General features: G+C 33.6%; 2 protein-coding genes and 1 long non-coding RNA gene across 4 annotated transcripts in view; 1 reads left to right on the top strand and 2 right to left on the bottom strand.

Annotated features, from left to right (window-relative positions):
* LOC105840041 (transcription factor EC) overlaps positions 1-13,709 on the bottom strand; it is a 100,917-nt gene extending 87,208 nt beyond the window's left edge. Inside the window, exon 1 of the mRNA XM_036291062.1 lies at positions 11,453-13,709. Coding sequence (XP_036146955.1) covers positions 11,453-11,643 — 191 coding nt within the window. The 5' untranslated portion in view covers positions 11,644-13,709. The remainder of the gene's footprint in view (positions 1-11,452) is intronic.
* Positions 35-23,465, top strand: LOC105834900 (cathepsin L1). 2 transcript variants are annotated; one of them, XM_036291065.1, is made up of 5 exons: positions 35-111; positions 15,913-16,089; positions 17,585-17,944; positions 19,815-19,975; positions 23,069-23,422. In XM_036291065.1, the coding sequence occupies exons 1-5, from the start codon at positions 91-93 to the stop codon at positions 23,262-23,264; spliced, it is 915 nt and encodes a 304-aa protein (XP_036146958.1). In that variant the 5' UTR covers positions 35-90; the 3' UTR covers positions 23,265-23,422. The 2 variants fall into 2 exon arrangements, with proteins under 2 accessions (XP_036146958.1, XP_012533189.1); XM_012677735.3 differs by lacking the exon at positions 35-111 and adding an exon at positions 14,607-15,391 and having other exon boundaries at positions 23,069-23,465.
* Positions 17,853-24,581, bottom strand: part of LOC105834914 — a 39,277-nt gene continuing 32,548 nt past the window's right edge. Inside the window, exon 4 of the long non-coding RNA XR_004964337.1 lies at positions 17,853-17,931. This is a non-coding gene — a long non-coding RNA (uncharacterized LOC105834914). The remainder of the gene's footprint in view (positions 17,932-24,581) is intronic.

The raw sequence follows: 24,581 nt of genomic DNA, 5'->3' as shown, positions 1-24,581 counted from the left end.
CTGGGACCCAGCGTCGCGACGCTACTACTAAAACCGGAGCATCCGTCGCCAACAACGAGAAGGAGGACGACGACGACGGCGACGACGGCGATGATGGCGAAGCAGCGCCAGGTAAGACGCTCTAAACGCGGATCCTGCCGCCCCTCCTCCTCTCCCGCGAGGAGACGGACAGCTGACGTCTGCCGCGGTTCTTCCCTCTCACTCTTGCCACGCGCCTATTTATTTTCTACTCGACGTATGGCGTCGTAGAAATGATTTCGGCACACGCGTCGTGAGACACGCGCGGCGTTTTACGATCGTTGATCCTGCGCGGCGTTCAAAAAAAAAAAAAGGTGTCAAAGTTGCCAAACGGATTTACACGTGTAAAAGTTATAAAACTATTAAATTATAGAAATCTAATTAATTCGAATATAAGCTTCATTAATTAGGATTCTAATTACAGTACGAATAAACATCTCGTGTTTATATGTAATGATCGCTCGCAGATTCTATGTAGAAATCTATTTATTATAGAAATATAATAGAACTATACAAATCTAATTATTCAATAGCTTCGTTAATTAGGATTCTGAATACGGTATAAATAAATAAACATCTCGTGTTATATGTAATGACCGCTTGTAGATTCTACGTGCATAGGCATATGTAATAATTGACTTAATTTAATTGCCGTTATTGCATTTCTAAATTAATCAATAATTATCTCTAATTAAATAGCTAATTGGTAATCAATACTTGGTCAATATGTAACAGATAAACTTGCACACATATACGTGCCCTCTTTGAGTGCTAAATGCGTAGTATGAATATTCGCCAAGGTGCTCGGTCTGACTCCGGTCTGGACTATCTACTTATTGTTAGTCTAGTAGTTTGTTTTCCTAATTTCACGACCTCCATTTAGCAGACCACCAATTTTTTGTACAGTTTCTCATGCTTTCAACAAAATTATTTTAGCTATCTGTTAGCTAATTCCAAACGCGACAATTTAAAAGTTGAAAAAAAAAGGAGATTAATTTTGCAGAAGAAATAATTGTATGAAAACTGAAGACAGCACGACACAAATATTCTGACAAATATTTTGCTACGTGCTCGTGAAATTTAAACAATATTTTTATCTCGATAAATATAAATTCAAAATGTTTAATATAATTCCGTATTTCAAATAGGAATAATAAAGTAATCTCGTCAATATAAATTTTTTAATCTATCTCCTACTGTTCCAATTTATCCCGCTTCAATTTAAAATACGGTGTAAAAATTATAGAGAGAAAAAGATAATAATCGTGGTGTACAATGGTAGTTAGGCAACAGCTGAATGCATCGCGGAGCACGTAGTATCGCGTACCGCGTGTTACAACATATTGAATTTAGCATATGCATTCTCTCTCTCGCGCGCGCGCGCGAGCGAAAAAATCGCAATAAAACACAATTTCTATGTTCATATTTGCACATTCGCGAATGTGAATCAAGGGGAATCACCGACGCGCTCGCCGCTTATCTCTCCTTCTACGGCGGCGAATGAAAAATGTGTCATCTTCCTCTCTCAATGCGGTAACAAATATGCCGTTTACGCTCGCACGCGTCGAGCTCGAATTTATTATTATACCGAATGCTTGACTAACTTTAACGATGCTTTATTTAGATCGTAAATTCTGTGCTACGAATACGTTAGGAAAAAAAAAGGAAATAAATTCCAATCAGCAGTGACAACATGGATTATTCATTTACGTCATTTGTATAAATTTACGTAAAGTATGGCGTTAAGTGTTTAAAAAATATATATATATATTGCGTGTAAAAGAGAATTATACTGTACAAATAAAAATTATATTGTATAATATTTTATATAATATGAATAAAATTGATTCTGTAGGAAAATTTTATTCGCGATTCTGATCGAAAGAAAATACTGCATATATGTATGTGACAATTCAGCAATGGGAACCATAACCCTCCTCTTCCATTTTCGTTCGATTTCGATTTGCATTGCGGAAAAAAAAAATTAACTTGTATTCACGACACTTTTCTACATGTGTTCTACGTCACGCCTATCTTACAATGTTTAAATGTCCGTCCAGCGGAGTCACGTCGAAACTAAACTCCGCGAAACTCTCGGCGACGCCGTGTGCATACACAGGTGCGCGAATACGTCTTGCATCACATACAAGCGACATGGCTCATCCGTCGAAGAAGAAGCGTTATGTAACGTACGACGAAGAACAGCTGCCGGAGCGAGCGGAGCGCGTTCGGTCGCGCGCGCGCGCGCGAGCAAACAACTTGAAAGAGAGGAAAAAAAAAACGAGGCATCATCGCACAAAAGAAGCGCGCGATTCGTCGTCCTCCGCCGTCGTGACCGAGGAATCCGGCATCGCGGCGGCGGCGTAGCGATCTCGCGGCGGCGGCGGAGCGGCACTTATCGGAATTTCCAGTCATTGCACCGGCTAATGCGAGTATCGAGCCGGTTCGCGCCGGATTCGCGGCAGCCGCCTCTATACGCTTCCCCCATATGCCGCCGGGAGAACGGGAGATAGAGCGAACGAGGAACTCTTCATCGGCGCTACCGCCAACATTGTCTCCCGTTCCCGTCGAGCTCCGTGTCGGAGTCCGTGTACCTTGAGCGAAAAGAGATGTGCAATCAGCCGCCTACCAGATATAGCATGTGTTTACATTGAAAGCGCGATCCAGAGTCCTGACGCGTTAGCCCGGATCTACAATAGTGTAGTAAGCCTTATGTCATAAGGAATTAACCAATTGTACTCGATTATTCTTCTCATATTCGATTATAATTGGTCAATTTCTTATGGCATAAGGAAGGCTTACTACATCTATTGTAGATCCAGCCTTAGGCATAGTCTACGATGAGGACTTAAGGGAGTTCCGCTGCTAAATCAAAATGAACAGATTTTCACGAAACTTTGTAGAGAAGTTCAAATTAGTGATATAAGTTGACTGTCAAAATTTCAGAAAGCTGAGCTAGCTAGTTATTTAGATATTAAATGTCTTATTAACATGGGCTCTTATGGGAATCGATGAATTTTCAGGATTTTTCAGTTTTTATAAAATCGTATTAAACATAGAAGTAATCAATAGATGTTAGTAAAACTTTACAATAATACATCTTAGCTGTCCAGGAAAGTATTGTTGAATTTTTGAAACGATGCACTTGCTCGTTTGAGTGAAATAATTGATAAGATAAAAAAGTTTATAATCGAAGTGATACACGTAAGTGTGGTAAATGTGTGCTAGTGATATAATATGAATTTCAAATTATTGTATTTAGTTATCTAAGGGTGGTATAATAGTGAAAAATATTTATTCTCAGTTTTTTAAAAAAATTATTTCAGTAATGAAGGTAATACTTTATAGCCGATTTTGTTCTTATATTCACCATTAACTTTAGACCATAATACAGCAAAAAAAAAGACAACAAAATAGTCATTTGAATATGTTTTTTACTTGAACCCCTGTGCCACTTGTCGTGCCAGGCCTGAGCAGAGGAACTCCTTAAGCTTTAAGCCATAAGAAATTGACCAATCACAGTCAATTTTTATAAAAATACTCAATGTGATTAGTCAATTTCTTACGGCTTAAAGCTTAAGTTTTCATTGTAGACTACGCCTCATGATTTAATTCCTAATCGAGCGATAATATCACGATCGAGAAAATCAAATTAAGTACAGTTCAACGGAAGAAAACTAAGAATTGATAAATGTTTATTCAGATTTATTCTTATCAAAATTTATTATTGTTACAAAATAATAATAATCGATAATTTATTATGAATATTATTTATCACCATTATCATTATTACTGTTGATTGAATGAATGTGCAATGAAACAGATTAATGTTTGTGTATATTCAACTGCAAAAAAATTCATAACGGAAAAGAAAACCTCTCGTGGAATGCGTCTCTATGACAAAACACCCGGCGTATCGAAATCATTATCAGCGAGCGCCGTTTATGACGCACGACATTCGCAGGCATAACACTCATCGCATCCAATCGCCCGTGACGTGGAGTTTAGTCCGCAAACATAGTTAACACAATCAAATCGTGCGAGGTTGACAAAGCTACGTACAATGATACGTACCATACGTAGTATCATGAATATAATTCGAAAGAAAAAGTAAAATTCTAAATCTGATTAACAAAGATCATTGTCTAATATTTTTCTTTCTGCAAAGGGGTTAGAAACTAAAAAAAAAATAGAACAGAATAAATATGTGCGCAAATAATTTTGTCTCGTGAGACAAAAGATTTGCAGTAAGATTACGAATAGACGTATCCTTGGTAAATGAAAAAAAAACTGAAATTGATTTTTAGAAATTTCCATCACTCACTATATTAGTAACAGACATTTGCGTTGTAAAACTCCAGAATTCCACGCTGCATTTAATTAATTCCTAATCAAGTGATGGTGTTTCGATCAGGAAAATGTTCTCATTAAAAATGTTATTATTATTTATTATTATTGATAATATTATTGATATTATTATTGATATCATCACTTATTACTTCAAATCATAAATATTTATCGATATCGGGAGAAAAGTAAAGAGATAAAGAATTAATTGCACACTGATCACTAATCATGAACTTAATAAAAAGATAAATTATATAAGCGCACATATTTCAAGTATTTTGACGGCGTTACAAAATTAGCATATCCAGATCTTTATCATGCGCGGTTAATTATTCTCAAAAACATCGAAAGTCATAGTTTTCGTTGAGTTCTGAAACGAGAGTTAATTTGTATCGAAAAATGTGCACAGGGAAATATACACTGGAGTCGCTATGTACGGAAAATAAATCGCGAGTCGGATTCCGGTTTTTAGCTTTAAACTGTCGCCAGGAAGGATTCCGGACATTGTTATTTTTCTAGCAGCGACTGAAATTGCACTCTGCTTGAACAGTTAAATTTTTCGCAATGTTTTGTATTTCCGACTCGAGGAACTCCAAGAAAAATATCGTTGTACTTTTTTAAGATACATTTTTTCCAGGTGTACATAATAAAAGACTGGTGACATTTTAAATAATAAAACAATTAAAATTAATAGTCGTAATAAAATGGATAAAAATAAAAACGTTTGCAAGCAAAATTAGTTACTTTTTATAATATTTAAATTGTTATTAGTGCTAATAATGACAAAAAATAACTTAAATGCAGTTATGCGCTAAAAATTACAGGTTGCCAAAAAAATTTGAAGCCCGCTAAATAGGCATCGTGAAGTGAAGGAAAGTAAACAGAAATTAAGTAGACAAAAGGAGTCAGGCCAAACTTCTCGCTGCATATTCATATCATACATTTAGCACTCAAATATTGATTTTGTGCGTATGTGTACGTGCTTCGAGGTTTATCTGTATTACATATTGGATACATATTGATTATAAAAATGAGATATCTAATCATCCATTAAATTACGAGAATTAAATTACGACAAAATTCTAATTTGTGATTTCTCAAAAAAAAAATATATACATATACATATAGTAATGAATTATATAAAAAATTATCAAGAAAATTGATGTCTCCAATTAAATTGCCGATAAAACAAGATAAAATTCTTTTTGTTAATTACACGTCATTTATATGTCAATAATGAGTGAATGTGATTCACAAAGTTTATATTCCGAGCCAGTCCAATCATAAAAAGCTTCTCAAGGTCTGTACTAATGAAACTTAATGATCAGTCGCACTAGAATTACAAATTATTATTAACATAAAGACTATATTTTCATGCAAATACTCTACTCTGGAAAATATCAAATAGAATATAATTCAGAATCAATCAGTATCTAATTATAAAAATAGTAATAATTTACAAATTGTAAAATATTTCTTCTTCCGTTGAGCGTTCTCTTCAAAATTTAAAGATCACATGTCTTTTTAAAATTTTGCTTTCTCCTACTGACTGCGTCAAATAAAAAAAATATATCAAAAATGTAGATACCTATCTTCGTGCCCGAGTTCCATGAGCGAACAGAGGTTGTTCTCTCTTAAAACGTACTTACGAAATAGCACGTCGTCTTTTGCTTATTGTCTCTATCAAGAAGATCGTTGCTCCCCGAAACCCCTACCTTCCGCAATGCAGACATGAATGCAATAAAACCGAAGGTCAAGCCTATCTGCAATAGATACCTCGCGAGATGACATATGCAAAATTCGAAGATAATGAGAGAGAGAGAGAGAGAGAGAGAGAGAGAGAGAGAGAGAGATCTCTCTCTTCGCTTCTGTTTCTATTACCTCAATATCACCTAATCTGCAATTCTTATATATTGCAACTCGATTTTTTTGCTCATATTCCTTCTAGTGATAAAACATTTCTTGTGTCATTGATCCGGCTTTATGTTATATTTTCCACGACAATGATTCATTGTTATGATGACAATTAGACACGTATTTCCATTATTTTTCAAAAGATTATTAATGAAAGATTAAATCATTTTCAATATATCAAGCTATAATCTTTACTATAGTTTTATCGTATTAAAACTAGAACAACCAAACCCGTCAAAATGGATTTCAGCTTTCTAGATTAAATCATAAAAATTATTAAGATTTTTGTCAAATAACAGCAAAAAAAAATTTGTTATTATAACTAAATAATTTTTCACGATGTTGATCTTTACAGCAAAAGATGTTTTGTTAGTACAACTAAACAAATTTAAAATTAGTACTCTTAGCAAATCGCTGTCCATATAATAACTAATGAAATTTGCTAGGACAGCATAAAGAGAAAAGCTGTGCCAGCAAATTATTTTTCTCCGTGTATGCATCATAAGGAAGTTCCAAGAATTATACGACAAGTAGAGTAAATACTATGATAATTTGATGAAGAAACATATTAAAAATTTTCATAATTCTTTCCTCGGTACGCTTACTATTTGCCATAGTAATTTTTACTATAAAATTTTCTCTCCGTATACAATCATCATAAAGAAAAGCCATTTGAATTTTGCATATTAAATTTGAGAAAATACTAAAAAAAAAAATACGTATTATGGCATATAACGAATCTGCAAAACACTGATCAACGATACGGTAGCATTCATGACGTCAAATACAAAAAGAATTGTCGAATAAATAAAAAAAATATTACCAATTGAAATATCCTATGACTACGACACTGCTTGCGTTGTCGAGTAGCTTTGTCTAACTTATCGGAAGCACAGAATTTGAAAGATGATAAAACACACAACGCCAATTTGAAATAATGTATCGTCACTAATTTTTTTTTTATAAAAATTCGCGAGTGTCACGCAAGAATGCAATGTACGTGGATGTATATTTCATACTTATTGCTAACTGATTTTGCATTATTAAGAAAAGAGGATCAAAGAAACAATTTTGTCGGAAAAAAAGAATTAAAATTTAAAAGTAAATTTTCAAAACTATTTCTGAATGCTAACAAAATAAAAATTCGTGATTCCTATGAATAAAAAGTAAATTTCCTGACAATTCCAGGCAGGTTTCCGCGTAGTAAACATCTTGATAACGCGTTATCTAAAGACGAACAAAACGCCGTCCGTGTCACGTAAATTGTCGCGAGAGATCAACGTCATGAACAAAAAGCAAGGAACATTAAACTTCTAATCGTCAAAATCAATGACGTAAGATCGAGTAAGCTTCATTCGAATTTTTAATACCGCAAGCATAATACACGAAAAATAACATTCTCGTCTAGCGGAAAATTCAAAAGGGTCCTGGCAACGTTCTACAGACAATCACTCGCTGCAGCAGCGTGTCTACCCTGTGTGCGCAATTGAAATTTTAGCTCGAGATCGCGTTGCCTCCTCCGTAGAAATCAATTAACGCCCGGTGGATAAAGCTGATTAGACGCGCGAACTTTCGGGCGAAATTCGAGCACCCCGTGCAAACTCTCGGAGACTGTGAAAGTTGATATTCGCGGTAGCCTCACCCGTGAAGCCCGGCGCTCGCGGATCGCTACTGCACCCCGAGAGCCCAACGTCGGGACGTAAGTTGCACAGACTGTTGATCAAAGTGGAGACGAGTGTGCGTGTTTTCCTCGGAGATTACGATTACCAATCGCGATCGCCTGCCGCATCGTATCGTCGCTCGCGATTCTCTCTCGAGATGAATAAGAGGAAGCCTTTATACATGTCATCTCGTTGATAGACATGACTAATGGCTTGCCCCTTTAAATGCCATTTAAAAGCCCGGCCAGAAGAGACGCAGAGTCCACGTCGTTCAAAGTGTGGTGCGGAGCAAACCCAGAAAATCACTCGAAGAAATAGTTTTTCCGATCTCTCTCTCTCTCTTAAATTTCATCTTTGCTTCGCCGAGAGAAAGATATAAATAACGCAGATACTGCGTCCTTTTTTTTTTTTTAAGTTATTACCCGATACGTTTTTCGATTCTTGTCAAAAACCGGGAACGTGCAAGGTTTGATTGGATTTGATTCGATTTTGCACTCAAAATTGGAATAGAAATCTTTTTTATTTTTTTCCATATGTAAGCGGTATGTAGGCACATATGTGGGCCTCGCTTAAAGCGATGGATCACTATCGCTGTCGAATACCGAACGAAACGGAACCAAAAAATCATTTTTTCGAAAAGTGCATCTGCCTATCCGATTCTTGCGTTTTGCGTTCATCATCTACTAACAATTATTTGTTAACCTTGTTTTCTTCTTATTAAATTCTGTGTAAAATAAAAGTAATACTAAGAGAGACTGTAAGTGGCTAATGAGCTTGCTGTGTTTTACAATAAACATCGTAAACTGCACGCCGACACTTTCCTCAGAATGTATAGGATTGATAAATTTAAACGCGCGCGTCAAATATCCATCGTGTCGTCTCCGCTTTCGTCTTCTCAACGATTCTATATTCGCCCTCTTACATGATCCTATTTCAAAGTCTTGACACAAAGAACAGTAATTCAAGATCAAAAACAACAGCGATTATTTACAAGAGTATTGGTTGTCATTAAATAATAACGATAAACAATACTCCAAAAAAAAGTAAAAATATAGTAGAACCAAAGATGATCCTGTCACAATTCAAAGTATTACGCTGAGAAAAAAATGTGGTTAATTTGATTAAATTTTCCAACAAAATTAAATTAAATTTTGTCTATTCAAGTATTTATATATTTCAATTTGCGATTAAAATATTTTGTCATTAATTAAAAAAAAAAAAGAAATAAATCTAAAAACCCTGCAGTTTTTAAATTTCAACTTTTAACTGTAAAGTTAAAATATCCTTAACTGGTTTAAACAAAGGAATTAATCATTTGAATATTCAGATAATTAAAATACGAACAGTTTTTATAACCAAAAATATTCTGTCAAGTCTTAGGAAACATTTCCCGCTACTGGTGTGCTATGTTTATATATTCTCTATTTATAATGCAATTATTATAGAGAACACACATGACTCTAATGAATAAACATACGCATTTAATAATCATAATTAATTTTTTTTAAGTACACTACATTTAGCTAACAAAAGTATCATACAAATTCTATTTTTTTCAAAAATTATTATCTCGGAACACGGCAATTGTTATAAAGATAAACGCTGCATTGTCATCGATTCAGAAAGTTATTCATCTAATACCTGAAAAAATGCGCGAATTATTTACTTTATTGAGTTCCGATTGCCTCATTTTATCACCGCATAATTTTATCGTGGCAAGCACAACTCTTTTCCTGTATGATAAGTATAATAATTATTCATCTCTCTATTCCTTTATATTTCACTCGATTTTTTTATTATTAATTAAATTTCAATCGAAATATTTTCTATAGAATGCGCACACAATATCGCATGCAATTATTGCTGTCATTATTTTTTGTGTACATGTAATCTTAAAAATTCCTCGTTAGCCACGTGACTTTACGTGCACGTGTTTGCTCCAGATTTTAATTTATCAGCATTCAATCTAATAACGATCAAAATTTCACACTCATCAAATAATAATATTCTATTGGTGATAATCTTACTCTCTAAATTACCACTACGACTACAATTTTTTCAGTAATTTTCTACTTCAAGAAGAGTTAAAGTTCACTCTATTACCCCTAGTCTACAATGAAAGATTTAAGTTTAAGCCATAAGAAACTGACCAATCACAATCAATTTTTATAAAAATACTCAATTGTGATTGGTCAATTTCTTACGGCTTAAAGCTTAAATCTTCATTGTAGACAAAGTCTTAGAGAGTGAATATCAAGAGATTCACTCTAATAAAGTGAATTTTAACTCTTATTAGAGTGGAAAATCACTCGAAAAATTGTAGTATGTTTAATATACACGTATACAGACATAAAAAAAAATATATATATATATATTTATACACCATTTAATCTTTAAAATTCTTTTTACGAAAGCCGTGTGATTTTATGCGCACGTGTGCCCAGCTTATCCATATTCAATCTAAGAACGATCAAAACCACGCCCATCATATAATATTCTATTAGTGATAATTTCAAGTACGACATATTTAATATGTGGTACATAACATTTTCTTTAATTTTTCTAAAATATAATTTTTTGTGACTCTTGCGTAACATTCGTGTTACTTCAAGCATATTCATCTATTCAAATTAACACAAAAATTTGAGAAATGTAAAATTTAATGTCTGAGACACAAAACCTTTTGCTGCGATAACGGTTTTACACCAAGAAAATTTTATAGTAAAAATTACTGCGGCAAACAGTGAGCGCGGATCAAAGAAGAAATTATGAAAATTTTTACGAAAGTTTTTCATCAGATTATCCTAGTATTTATAAGACGTATGGTACCATTCTCGGAAATTTTGTTTTATGGTCCGTAGCTACTAGATGTTATACATAGTAATTTTTATTATAAAATTTTCTCTCTGTACAAGCAAAGATTCCAGATTAATCAAATTCCCTATAAACTTGTACAGCTTCCATCTTCTTTCTCTCTCTCTCTCTACATCGCACAATGCTGCCTGGGATAAGTGAAACCCTCTTGTACTTGTACAAAAAAAAAGATAGCTCTCGATAAATAACTTGTTGAAAACTTCTCCTCAACTCATAAAGTCTCCCCCCGTATCTCTCGCGCGGCTCCGTAATCGTTCGCGTACCGCAGCCTCGCGATATCGTATTCCAAATAAAAGTTCGCACACACACACACACACTTCCACACACGAGCCAGTGGAACTGGAGTTATCCGCCTCCTTTTGTTCGTACGCATTTTACGTACCCCCAACTTAACCGTGCCGTCGTAAATAAAATTCGCGCCCAATAATTACGATTGATTTAATTCATAACTTATATTCCTCCCTACACATTAGCGTCGATCCCGATGTTAATCGTACGGAGCTGACATCGCCGCCGGTGTAACAATGTCAGTGTCAAAGAGAATACGCCTCTCGTTATCTCGAAACTTTTTCTTCTTCCCCCCTGGGGCTTCCCCGAATGGGGAAAAGGGGAGGGGCAGGAGGGGAGCTTTCACGTACCTGCCGGTGTCGGGCGCGCGGCTCTTCAGCTCGTAGTACATCAGCTCCTTGGTCGAGGTCGACAAAAGGGAGAGGGCCTGCTCGAAATCGTCGTCGTCGTAATCCCCGACGTGGTGATAAGCGACCGGGTCGTTCGCCACGGCGAACGCGGCCGTCAGATCGAACCCCATGTCGACCCCGGACTCGTCCATCGTCGCGGGAAACGCTTCGAATGTGCCGCGCGCGCGATTTCGACGCCGAAACGGAAAGAGAAAGAGAGAGAGAGAGAGAGAGAGAGACGCGCGCGCGCGAGAATCGGCGGCGCGCCGCGCAGATAACGACGCGACGGCGATACAAAGAGAGAGAAAAAGAGAGAGAGAGAGAGAAAACAAATCGCGATTTGCGACGAACGGATTGTAAAAAACGTACCTTTCCCTATTTTTCTCTCTTTCTCTCCAGGGGGAGGCCGATCTGCGACGAGGGCGGGAGGGAGGGAGGGAAGGAGGGAGAGAAAAGGGTGGCGTATGGGAGAGGGATCACGGCGCGTCGTTTTTTGGCTGGACGATCACGAGCACCGCGAAGAGACTCCCATTTTGCGCGAGTCGTCAAGAGTTCTCGCGCGAATTGTCGGCGGCCGACGACGACGACGACGACGACGACGACGCGCGTGCACGCGTGCGCGCGGGCTCCGTGACGTTTCTTCTCCTCGGCTGCGACGCGCGGCGTTCCATCGCCCCCGTTCGCGGCGCGATTTTTCTCTCCGCGTGATTTAGGTAGGTGCCGCGCGGTAGGGCCAACGGACGGCGACGGGAACGACGACGACGTCGGCGACGTGCGAGCGAGCGATCGAGCGACAGCGCGACGACGAGACGAGCGCGACGCGCGCGCGTATCGGTACTACGCGGACCGTCCGGGAGCCGCGACCGCGCCGCGCAGGTTTGTCTTACGGCTGGCGCCATCTCGCGGAAACGTGCCGACCGGCGCGGCGGCATGGTTTGAAGCGGCAGGCTCGCCGAAACGTAGGAACGGTACACAAAATGACAGTTTGCAAAATTAATACTGTGAGAAAAATGTCGAAGTATTGAGAACCAAATATTTCTTGTGACGTCTTTCCTTCAACAGTTATTTGTTATAAAAAAGATTTATTTGTGAAAACGAAATATACGTTTCTGTGAAATAATCTGTGAAACATACTTCTAAAATATATTTCTATAAAATATACAGTATTTAAAGAGATAACATTCAGTGTACGTAACAATAAATAATTTATTTGGTAGAAATAAAACATTTAATTCGGTCTATTTGAATAAATCATTTAATATTAGAGAAAAATACTTGAATTTTTTTAGGAGAAACAGCGTATATTTCACTCCAAATATTTTATTCCTAAGAAATAAATAAATTAATAGGAAAAATGAGATGCATTTCATGGAAATATATATTTTGTTTTCACAAATAAATTTTTTTATAACAAATAAATATCGAAGAAAACGTTATAACAAATATTTGGTTCTCAATACTTTCAAATTTTTCTCGCAGTGTAAATATGTTTTACAGATGTGCTTGTATTGATAGAATTATAGAAAACTTTTCTTGTATTCTTTTATTTTTTGTAGTAATATGGTAGTTTTTTTTCATTATTACTAATATTTAAGAAGAAAAAGCGGAAAGGATATTTTGGTTTTACAAATAGTTAAAAGTTAAGGAAATTTAAAAATGACAGGCTTCTTAGATTTCTTTCTTTTTTTCGAATCAATGACAAAACGTTTTGATTCATGAATATCCCAATTATCCCAAAAACTCTGAAACCAACTGCAAAGAAAAAACAACGAAAAATTTGATTTATAGTTAAAGCTGTTACTTAATGAAACTTTACTTCCGCAAAAATCAACAATAAATAAAAATTAAGGATTATGTTTCTTGCGCTTTGATAATTTCAGATTCCCTACATTTAAGGTTTTTATTCGTTCTCGCATATTTTTCGAAATTTATATTACAAATAAAAAACAATTTTATTCAAGGAAAAGAATAATGTACTTATAATGTACTTAAAATTACTTTTTCATAACTATAATATTATCATAATTATTTTTTTTTTCGATAACGAATTTAACAGTTACTTACGTTATTTTTTAGGTTTTAAATTTACTTATAACAATTTCCGTTGTGTGTCTGTTTCATTTTCAGTTGATATTCAAAGTTTTAGAATTTATTCTTATATTTATAACCTATTATTATGTTTAATTAGGTTTAATTAAGGTTATGTTTATAACTTATTGTTATATTTAAATAATTTTAAGCTATCACATAAAAAAATCATTGTTACATACATTTCAGGAACAATTTTAAATTTACAAAATTTATGTTTTATAAAATTTTTAAGCACAAAAGAATAAAGTAATTAAAAATGCAAAAAGGTATAAATATTTCAATGCATTTATACATTTTATAAAAACCAAAGTTTCCAATTTTTTAAAAATAATTTTAATTTTTTTTTCAACTTTTTGTGGAGTTTAAAGTACAAAATAATATTTTTTCTATTAATATTTTAATAAAACACATATTATTTAATATTTAATATTTAATAAAAACATTTAATAAAAAACACTAAAATTAGCTTGTTTAAACTTGTTTTATCACCATAAAATAGCGAAAACAAACAGAAAGATAGGAAATCGTTTAGTAGGAAATTTTCTAAATAACAAGTAATAAATTATTTTTTAAAATTAACTGCCAATTCTGATCTCTCTCTCTCTCTCTCTCTCTCTCTCTCTCTCTCTCTCTCTCTCTCTCTCTCTCTTTCACTCTCTCTCTGAATATTTTAAATGTAGTTTTATTTAAAAAATATTTTTACACATTTTCTGTTTCTAAATTACATCTTAATGTTACTTTTTGTGTTAATTTCTTACATAACATTTTACTTTATATTTATCTTATAATATTTATTTTTAGATAGCGTAAAATTTAAATAAATCGTTTGGAAAATGTGAAATATGTAAATTTAATAGAAAATTTTGTACTATGTGTATGTTAAAATATTCCAACAGTCCCATAAAGTTAAAATTAAAAATTGCAAAACATAATAATATATGTGTGTATTATTATTATTATTACGGACATTAAGTTTATTTTGACATGTTATAATTTCTAATATTAATAACACTTGATATAATTTATCTTAATAGCATATACAGTGATTAATGAAATTGATTTAATCATTGTTACGTTTCTTTTTAATTCATTAGCGAAGATAGCTGTAGTAAGATCATAGATATTTATTTTTTCGCATCATTGATAATGAAAAATCGCATTCATCGATTGCCTTCTTCGAATCAGTTAGATAATTGTTATAGATAATTGTTGTATGATACAATAATCAGTTAAGCCACTGTATGTTTTGAAAAGCATTGTTTAGATGATAGAAAACACATTAATTAACCAAAAACATTTTCAACTGTTTAAATTGCATCATAATATAATTGTTACAATAATTGCAATGTTGCAATAAATGCACGCTGTTTCCTTTCACAATGAAGTAAATTCTAAGAACTGTTCCGTTACCAGTCTCAAAGCGACATTGCACGAGCACTTAAAAGAGAGATTTCAACGGACAGCGCGACATTGAACGCATATTTGACGAAATAAACATAAACATCAGCATAACGCGAGCAAGTGCCCGGTGATGTAATTCACAGAATGCGCTGACACTGAGCGTTATTACACGTTATGACCTCATGTAGTCTCGTAAGGTACGTCAAGATAGCCACCGCTCGGGTCTGCCGCGCGAATTAATTAAGGACTGTAAATTATTCGCTGCGGGTCACCATGTGCTCGCGATTGTGCGCAACGCTGCTCTCGATATTAATCTTGCCTGGAACACGCGCGATTCGAGCGTTCGATGGGGATACTTTACCGTCAAATATCTCGGAAAAACTCGACAATTATTGGAAAACCTACAAGGTATAATACTGACAATGAAGTTATTTGCAGATTCATTAATATTCTTAGCAGTTAATTTATCATGATCTCAATTTAAAATTGAAATTACCTCAAGGCTAATATTTATATCTATATTAAGACATTTATACATAATAATAAGACATATTTAAAATTAATAACGAATACAGTATTAAGCTCAAGATGTTTAAAGATTTAATGTTCAATCTCAATAAATGAAATAATTAAGTAAGATGTTTAAACCAAACTGTAAATTAATAAATTCAAAGAATTTAACTTTTCCGTTTCGCTTTTATTGTCGCTTAAGATGACCACTGTTATAAGTTGAAACGTTTGACACTGTTTAAAAGTTTATATTATCTTGACTTGGATTGTAATGTTAGCACGAACAACTCACGCGGCTCGTTTGCCCTTTTTATTCTTATGTTGATTTTAATAACATGTGTTTTATAAATGGTGAAGTCTATTCGCGCCTATGCAATGTACATCATGCAAATAATATTTTGTCGCGATGTGTTAAACAGACGCAGTTTAATAAGACGTACGCAAGAAATCTAGAAAACGCGAGGAGAGCGGCTTGGGAAGAAAATCTTGTGGAGATTTATAAACACAATTTGTTGGCTGCCGCAGGGCATCATAGTTACACACTGCGGGATAATCATATTGCCGATCTCAGCACTCGCCAATACATGCGCGAAATGGTTCGTAATTAATGACACTTATACAATTTTAGCTCATTCATACAAATTTCAATCCAAATTCTTCAATTTCAATCTCACCATCTCTCTTTTTCCCTTAATCTTCTTCCCTTAATCTTCAAATAACATCTTTAAAATTACAAATACTGTATTTCATCATGAAATAAATAATAAAAGAGAGGATGGTAATATGACCTTCCACTAAGAATAACTTTGTTAATAATCAATATTTAAAATTAAAATTAAAAACTTGATGATTACATTTATCAATGTGTTGTACAATCGAGACTAGACTCAAAGTTATGAAATATTTATTTCTTTAAATATTTATAAAAATATGATAACACACACACACACACTGCACAATAGATTGCATAATAGATTGAAGAAAAACAAAAGTGGTAATATGCTTCTCAAAATAGATTTAAAAAATTAGCTTTATTAATAAAAAGCATTGTGTTATAAAAATTACATATTTATTCACAATATTGCAAAATATATGCAAATGTATGTAAGTACGTATGCATGTACTTGTAAGTATACTAAAGTTTCGAAATATTTAAAAACAAGGTGGAGTTTAACTTGAAGGTGGAGTATTTTTTAAAATAAATTATGTTGAAATAAACGGGCTTTCAATATTAATTTACGATAAAAGTTACATGAACAAAAAAACAACTTACAAATTTACGTTAAATGTTACGTTAAAATTAAATTAAATTAAGTTAAATAAAAAGTTAATTTTAATAACATTATTTATATTAATTTAAAATATCTCGTAATTTTTGAAAATTAAATTACTCTAAACAATTACGATATTGATCAAATAAAATTAATATTTTATTTGCAAATTAAATTTATATAAAGTAACAAAATATTGTTATTTATAAATAATGTATAGAATATATATTTTTACATTTTTTCCTTTTTTCATATATAAATTTTTAATCTAAAAAAATTAGTAAGTTAAAGTTCATGTATTTTAATAATAATTACTTAAAGAAATAAATTTATTTATTTAAAACTAACTATTAGCGAATTTGACTGGATACTAGTGCGCATTGTTGGTATCATTTAAATCGTCACAAAACAACGTATGATAGGTGATGTCATTTTTATATTAATATTAGACTAATGTACGACTTTTTAACGTGTACCACTAATACAGTCCAATCGAATTCGCTATTAGTCAATTTAAATAAATTCATTACAAGTTAAATTAAAACTTATTGCTTTTTAACTTTATTTCTTACTTTAAACTTGTTAACTAGTTACTGCTTAATTTACCAAAAAGTAAAAATACCTCATGACAAATGTTATAACTATTGCCTATTAGCATATTAACGTCACTGCATTTAGACAAAACCTTCCATAAGTAATTACTAGAATTCATCATTTATAACATAGATATTACGAACGGTTACATCTACAAAGGCTATAATACCATCCTCTCCTTTAATAAAATCGTTTCGACAACGTCCTGTCTGCCGATTTCTCTCAGGTGAAGCTGATGCCAAGTCAGAGACGCCGACTGCCGATCGAACCGATAGTATCGGCGGCTCTGAAAGATTCTCGCAACATACCAGTAAGTCTGGATTGGCGCGAATGCGGTTTCGTCACCTCGCCGGTGAACCAACGGAGCTGCGGGAGCTGTTATGCTTACTCGATCGCGGAAAGTATAGAGGGCCAGATTTTTAAGCAGACCGGCATGCTGCTGCCCGTGAGCGCACAACAGCTGGTAGATTGCAGCACGACGACCGGAAACCTCGGCTGCATCGGCGGCTCCCTTAGGAACACTTTGAAATATTTGGAAAAGTCGAAAGGTCTCATGTCTGGATCCACGTATCCCTACAGGGGCCAGGTACTACACTTTTTCAACTGTCGAGCGTACGGTACACACACACACACACACACACACACACACACACGATATTCCGTCGGGGCACTGTTTTATATAAAATACTCTCGAATCGCTTTTGCAAAGAATTATAAAAAGGTTTAAAGGTAAAAAGGTTTGGTCCTTTAAACTTTAGAAGGAGAGAGAGAGGGAGCACAAAGGGAACTTCTGCGTTTTTATTCGGGGAAAAAAAAAGTCTTATTTTCGACAGTCATGTAAAATTCTTTTATCGACGGTAATTAATCAGTCATAAAAATCTGGAGGACAACGATGCTATAAATTCTAATAATGCCGAATTGAGAAACGTGAATTTCTGGATTTTTACCGCGGCCATAATGTATAATGATGCATTATTAGCGACTACGAGCGAAGGCGCTGACAGTGCGAATTTAATTATCGCAATAAAGAGGTAAACGTCAAGGTTTCTTCCATTATTTCGCGGGTCTCCGCCAGTCAGAAATGTCAGAAAATTTGTGGAAGATTTCGGCGAGGAGAATCCGAATTATGCCAGTCACGTTAACGCGATAAACTTCCGTAATATGAATGGCTCCGTGACGATGGCTCTGCCAAGCTCCTCTATTAATAGTAAATATACTTTACGTCATCCGGGTGAGCAGCGCGGGGACCCAAACGTTTCATAGAATTTTAAGAAAGCGCGCGACTGTTTCGCTCACAATAAGAAGTAAACGCTCTTTTATCGTCGCCAAGCTTTTATCTCACTTAATTCGAAACCACGATGTCGTGAATACGAAGTTCAGATGATGCAATCAGGCGCGTATGATTGACATGCTCCAATTTAATAGCGTCAACAAACATTAGTAGACAAAGTTCTCTCGAATCTCGAATTGTCAATCTTTCACCGTTAAACTCATTTCTATCTAATTAAGCGACATTATTCTATTGACATTTCCTTGAAAATAAATTTAAGCGTGTTTCTTGTGCACGTTTATTACCTCGACTTCGACTAAGAAACGCATTCAGCTAATGGATTGATTGATGAGACTACGTTATTTTTCCTTGAAAGTTATTTATTTATTTTTTCACTTCGTCACGTTTCTTTTAATAGACTTCAGTCACGTTCATGAACATTCGGCAATAATTATAGACAGCTTCGTAAACTTTTATAATTACCAGTTTATGTCAGTAATATCTCAACGAAAATAACTATTCCAATAATAACTTCAATGTACTCTCCAATAATAACCTGCTATGATAAAGTTAATCTTAACTATGCAGTTTAAAAACAAAAGTTTAATTTCAAAATTATTGAAGCATTTTACAAGCGATTGTTTAACGCAAAGATAAATGTGGTCGTAAATGCCAAAAACAAATACAGCTCAAAAACAAAGGTTTAGTTTTTAATTAAAATATTTTTCAGGCGAGTTTAATGTAAAAATAAATGCGCAAAGCACTAAACAATTTTCCATGAAAAGTTACGTTACATTATCATATTATATTGTCATTACTGAGATTTAAGTATAATATTCAAATTTCAGAAAAGTCACGTGATGCAAGTTTTAGTTAATATAAAGAATCTATAGGACATTCTCAGTAATTCTTCTCTGTGACAAATTAGATCAATACATTTAATGATTAACAGATTGGCAAATTTGTTATGTAAATGAAATATTATATATAATATTAAAAATATATAATTGAGTTGCGAGATGCGTTCAGTTCCATATATGTAATATATATATATTTAAGTCAATAATGGCACGTGTATATTATACATTTTATTTGAACTATATATGTATTCATATTTTTTATTTTTATTCACATATTTATTAATAAAAAATTAATAATTCGTGCCTTGTAATTTGAATTATTTTAGCAAGGGGAGTGCAAATTTCAGAGGCACCAGAGTGTCGTCAATATAACTTCATGGGCAATCCTACCGGCACGGGATGAGAAAGCTTTAGAAACAGCAGTGGCGACAATCGGTCCTATAGCCGCCTCTATAAATGCCAGCCCGAAGACATTTCAGCTTTATCAGTAAGTAGCATTTTTGTTTGCACTGAAAGGAAAAAAAAAACGCATCCGTGCAAATTGCCGCTAACGAGTAAATGACGTGCGCGCGAGTCGCCGACAAAACGCTGTCGCGCTCGAGAAATACGCGATAATTTTAGACATCTGCTATTTATTGCATATAAATCCACAAAGATATTAAAGCATAATGTAATTTCCATTTATGGATTGACTAATCTTTTCGGCGAAAATAAACAACAGTGTGAATTGCGATGCATTCGGCGTAAATTCGAAAAAATTCTACCGATAACCAACGAGCGACAAACAGTTTTTTTCCACTCAGATAGCTAATCGCTCGTAATCCCACAATAAATAAGTTAGTTTATATTTTAGTCAAGTTTCTCGATAAATTTAATGTCACTCAAAAAGTCACGCAACCGAATTTCATTGTTTAATCCGGTTCTATATCTTTAATAGCAGCTGATTACAGCTTAGCATAAAATAACTTTTCTTTACCAAAACGAGACTAATTATTTTATAAGGTTTTTTTAGATGCTAAATACGAATCTGGTTTTCAAATTGCTTTGTCACAACTTTGAGAAATTAAATTAAAGTCGCAAGTTAAGACTACTTTCGTGTATATTATATTATATCTAGGATACGTGACGTGCTGGAGAAGTTTTATTACAGTTAAAATTAAATACGTTGTTAGGACATTCAGCCCCCGAAAAAAATTTTCTGTCGGCTTAATAGGATATTCATTATTATTCATAAAATCCTCATCTAACTTTTTGCTAAAATCTAAATATGATTTTATTTTCATCTGCTATACTAATTTCACTATTTTAAATTCATAAGTTTCAACATTCATGTCCAGTATCATAAAAGACATAAATTTGTACATAAATTTTTACAAAAATTATGACATTTTAAAATTCTGACCTGTATTAAATCCATTTATCAATGTGAATGAATAAATTTATCAACGTTTATATCGGATTTATATTCAGTGATTTTAAAAAGAGTAAAGAAAGTTTAAAGAGAAATATAGTTGAAAGCAATTTGCTAAATCATTAATGATATAATTCATAGCTTTTTCGCAATAGACCTTACATTTAACAATGAATATATTATTAATCGTAGTCGACACAAAATGTTCTCTTTTAAAGGGTTGAAAATCCTAACAATAAACTTAATTTTAATTAAAATATAATTTCTCAGTACGTCACATATCATAGTTATAATATGACAAGGGATGTAAAAGTAGTTTTCCTTTTGAAACTTTAAATGCCCTAATAGACACATTATGCATATATTACACAATAATAGCATTATAAGTTCACGAAAATTTTGTAATAAATGCAAAATGATAATAAGATAATATGCCATAACGTAGCATTTTATCAGATGTTTCTAAATAATATTATAAAACTAGCAAAATCTAACTTAAAATATCTACTATTTCAAAATTATTTTAAGAACTGTTTGATACTTTAATTAAAATGTTATGCGAATATGTGTATGTGTGTATGTGTGCGTATGTGATATTTTTGTTAAAATATTTCTACATTTTTTATAATTTAGGAATTATTATGCATTTTTATAAACATGTATAAATTAATATATTAATATATACAAATTAATTATATTTTTAAGTGTTTCGTACTATAGTTATAATATAGTTAAAATATTTTTGTACTTATTGAACAATTTCTTTCCAAATTTAAGTTTACATTGTAAGAATTAACATACATTATATTTTTACCAAAATATTACTTCAAAATTAATTGTACAATTATCAATATTTTACAAAAAGTCAATACTTCTACATTTATTTTTGAAAACATATAAACAACAAATAACTTTTATGTAAGATTTCATCATGTAACTTGATAAATATTATCAGTATGCAAGTTCCTCAAAGTTGCTATGGAATAATTGAGAAACCAGATTCTTATTCTCAGCGTCCAAATAACTGCAGAAAATAATTAGTCCCGTTCAGATTTTTTTTGAACTATGTTATCAACTGTGCTCCCAAACGCATATTCATTTGGAATTGAATTCATCTCACAAGTCATTAATATATTTATAATATTATGTCTAATATTTAAATTATTACATGACAAATTTGCTAATCCATTAATCATCAAACTTGTTAATCTAATTTGTCAAAAAGAAAAATGATTCAGAAAGTCTTGTAAATTCTTTATTTAATTAATTGATTTATAAAACTTGCATCACATGAATTCTCTTGAATTATTCAGAATGATATAATGATAAAAATAAAAATTTGGATAATAATGTTCAATCGTTCAAATAATAAACGTAATCGTATATATATATAATTATTCAGTCTCTCTCTCTCTCTCCCTCTCTTTCTTTCTTGCTCTCTGATAAATCCTTGACACGATAATTACAATTTTGGCATTATGCGTGAAATGTTTACACGAAAGGCGAGAAGATTGGAAATTTTGCCCGGACCCCCGTTGAAGATACCACTGTAGAATCGGGTCCAATCGCTTGATAACCTTTAACATACCGTTGACATGATGATTCTCATTCATTCGAAGCGCCGAAGCGTAATCGAACTTGTGTCACTCTGAAGGGCTTACAATGCCAAGGCGCGACTATTTCCTCCCATTGTTCATTTCCGGCGAACGATAAATAACGCACAAAAAAAAAATAATAGGAATCGCCACGCAAACGAGAAGCGATCGATGACCCGGGATGTTATTTAAACAAATTTGTAATAAATACGGGATACCGGTTGCGAAAACACACGATATCAGTACGCAAATACGTAAGCTGTATTAATAATTTCGTGCTCTTGTATATATAATATAATTCACACGGTTCACAAGTTCAATGTCGGTGATTCACATTCACATCTTTTAAATGGGTCTTTCTCGTGCGCTGCATTTCTCTGCTTCTCTACCACTAATTTTTATATCAGCACTTGACGCACACCGAAATGTTTTGCTTCGCTCGCAAAACATCGTCCGATTATAATTTTTCATCTACTAATGATAATTATCGTATATATATTTTGTTAACAACATACTATCTTTTTTTTTTAAATAAGGAAGTTTTGCGTATTAATCGGTAGTTTTTCATTCGCAGCAAAGGCGTCTACGACGATCATCAATGCAGCTCGGACATGGTGAACCATGCGATGCTCGTTGTCGGATACACGCCGACCGAGTGGATCCTTAAGAACTGGTGGGGCGAAAGTTGGGGTGAAAACGGCTACATGCGATTGGCGAGAAACAAGAATCGCTGCGGCGTAGCAAACTACGCGGCTTATGTGAAAGTTTAAGATATATTTCTTTTCAAATTTGATCGAAGAGCATCGCGTATCTCAGAAAAATACTAATTTTTATATTCGAAACACACAAAAAAAAACAAGTCGTGCGATAAATCGATAGATATTTACGGCGATTGTCCAGCGAAATAAATAAATATTGTTTTCCCATATTTCTTACTTCCTCCACCTAGGTATTTATTACTATTCTTCTCAGAGGAAAAAAAATAGAAACGCTAGAAACGTAAAATAAATTGCAAGTGTCCACTGATTCCGTTTGCCACATTTGTATCGACCTTCCACCAATTGTAGGACTCAAAGATCGTATGTATTCAAACGATTAAACTTCGGGCAATTACTAAGGATCGCCGAACATTTATTACATAACAGCCGCTGACCGCAGGACGGACGCTCGAATGCCAGATACCAGACTTCCGTAACCACACAGGATCCCCGGGAAATTTAATCGAACCGTACAACCGCGGCACGATAGGAATGCGGAGACTTTGCCCGATCGAAAATTCTGTCCGTAGACGAAGTGTACGGCTAACCGGGACATATCACCATAGCAGCATTTCTATAAAAGACCGAGAAAAGGGAGAGAGAGAGAGAAAGAAAGCGAGATAAGCAGGACGAGCCAATTCGTGTATCCGTAGGTAGGTAGGTAGAGCACGATAGGTGCTAACCGCGTGACGTAATGTCAGACGAAACCATTACGTAACCGCATGGTAACATAAATCCAGGGACGCATCCTGCAAATGATTTGTGTACGCATGATTCTGACACCAGAAATAAAAATGGGCTTGCATCGAGGTCGAGATAGCAGCCGCGCCTCTTTTAAGGATTAATGTCAGATTTAACATTTGCATAATGAGAAAGCAATATATCTTGGGAATTCTTAATTACAAATAAGACTAATAAATATATTTATCTGTTGAAGAGGGAGATCTTCATTTTTACAGTCGAAATATATTATACAGAATTGATGTTTTAACTAAATACTGAGAGAAAAGTAGTTGTAATTACCATAATTTAGTTATAATTTATAGTCATTTTTGGCATCAGTTATATATTTATGGTTATTTTACTGTGCAATTATAGCTATTAATTATTATTATTACTACGTAAATAATAGACGAATATTTTAAAAAATAGTCATATATAATCACACACACATACACGTATCTATATTTTACTACATTAATATTTAAAGAGTTATCATAATTTATAATAAAATTCTTTAAAAGTTGATAAAACTATAAATACAAGATTAATATTACAGTAATTACTATATAGTATTAACAATAACTTTATATTTGCCAGTAAGAACTA

This window comes from Monomorium pharaonis, chromosome 8, assembly GCF_013373865.1.
Source record: "Monomorium pharaonis isolate MP-MQ-018 chromosome 8, ASM1337386v2, whole genome shotgun sequence".
NCBI lineage: Eukaryota > Metazoa > Arthropoda > Insecta > Hymenoptera > Formicidae > Monomorium > Monomorium pharaonis.
Note: the sequence above shows the minus strand (reverse complement) of the source record. Positions and strands in the feature narration are given on the sequence as shown.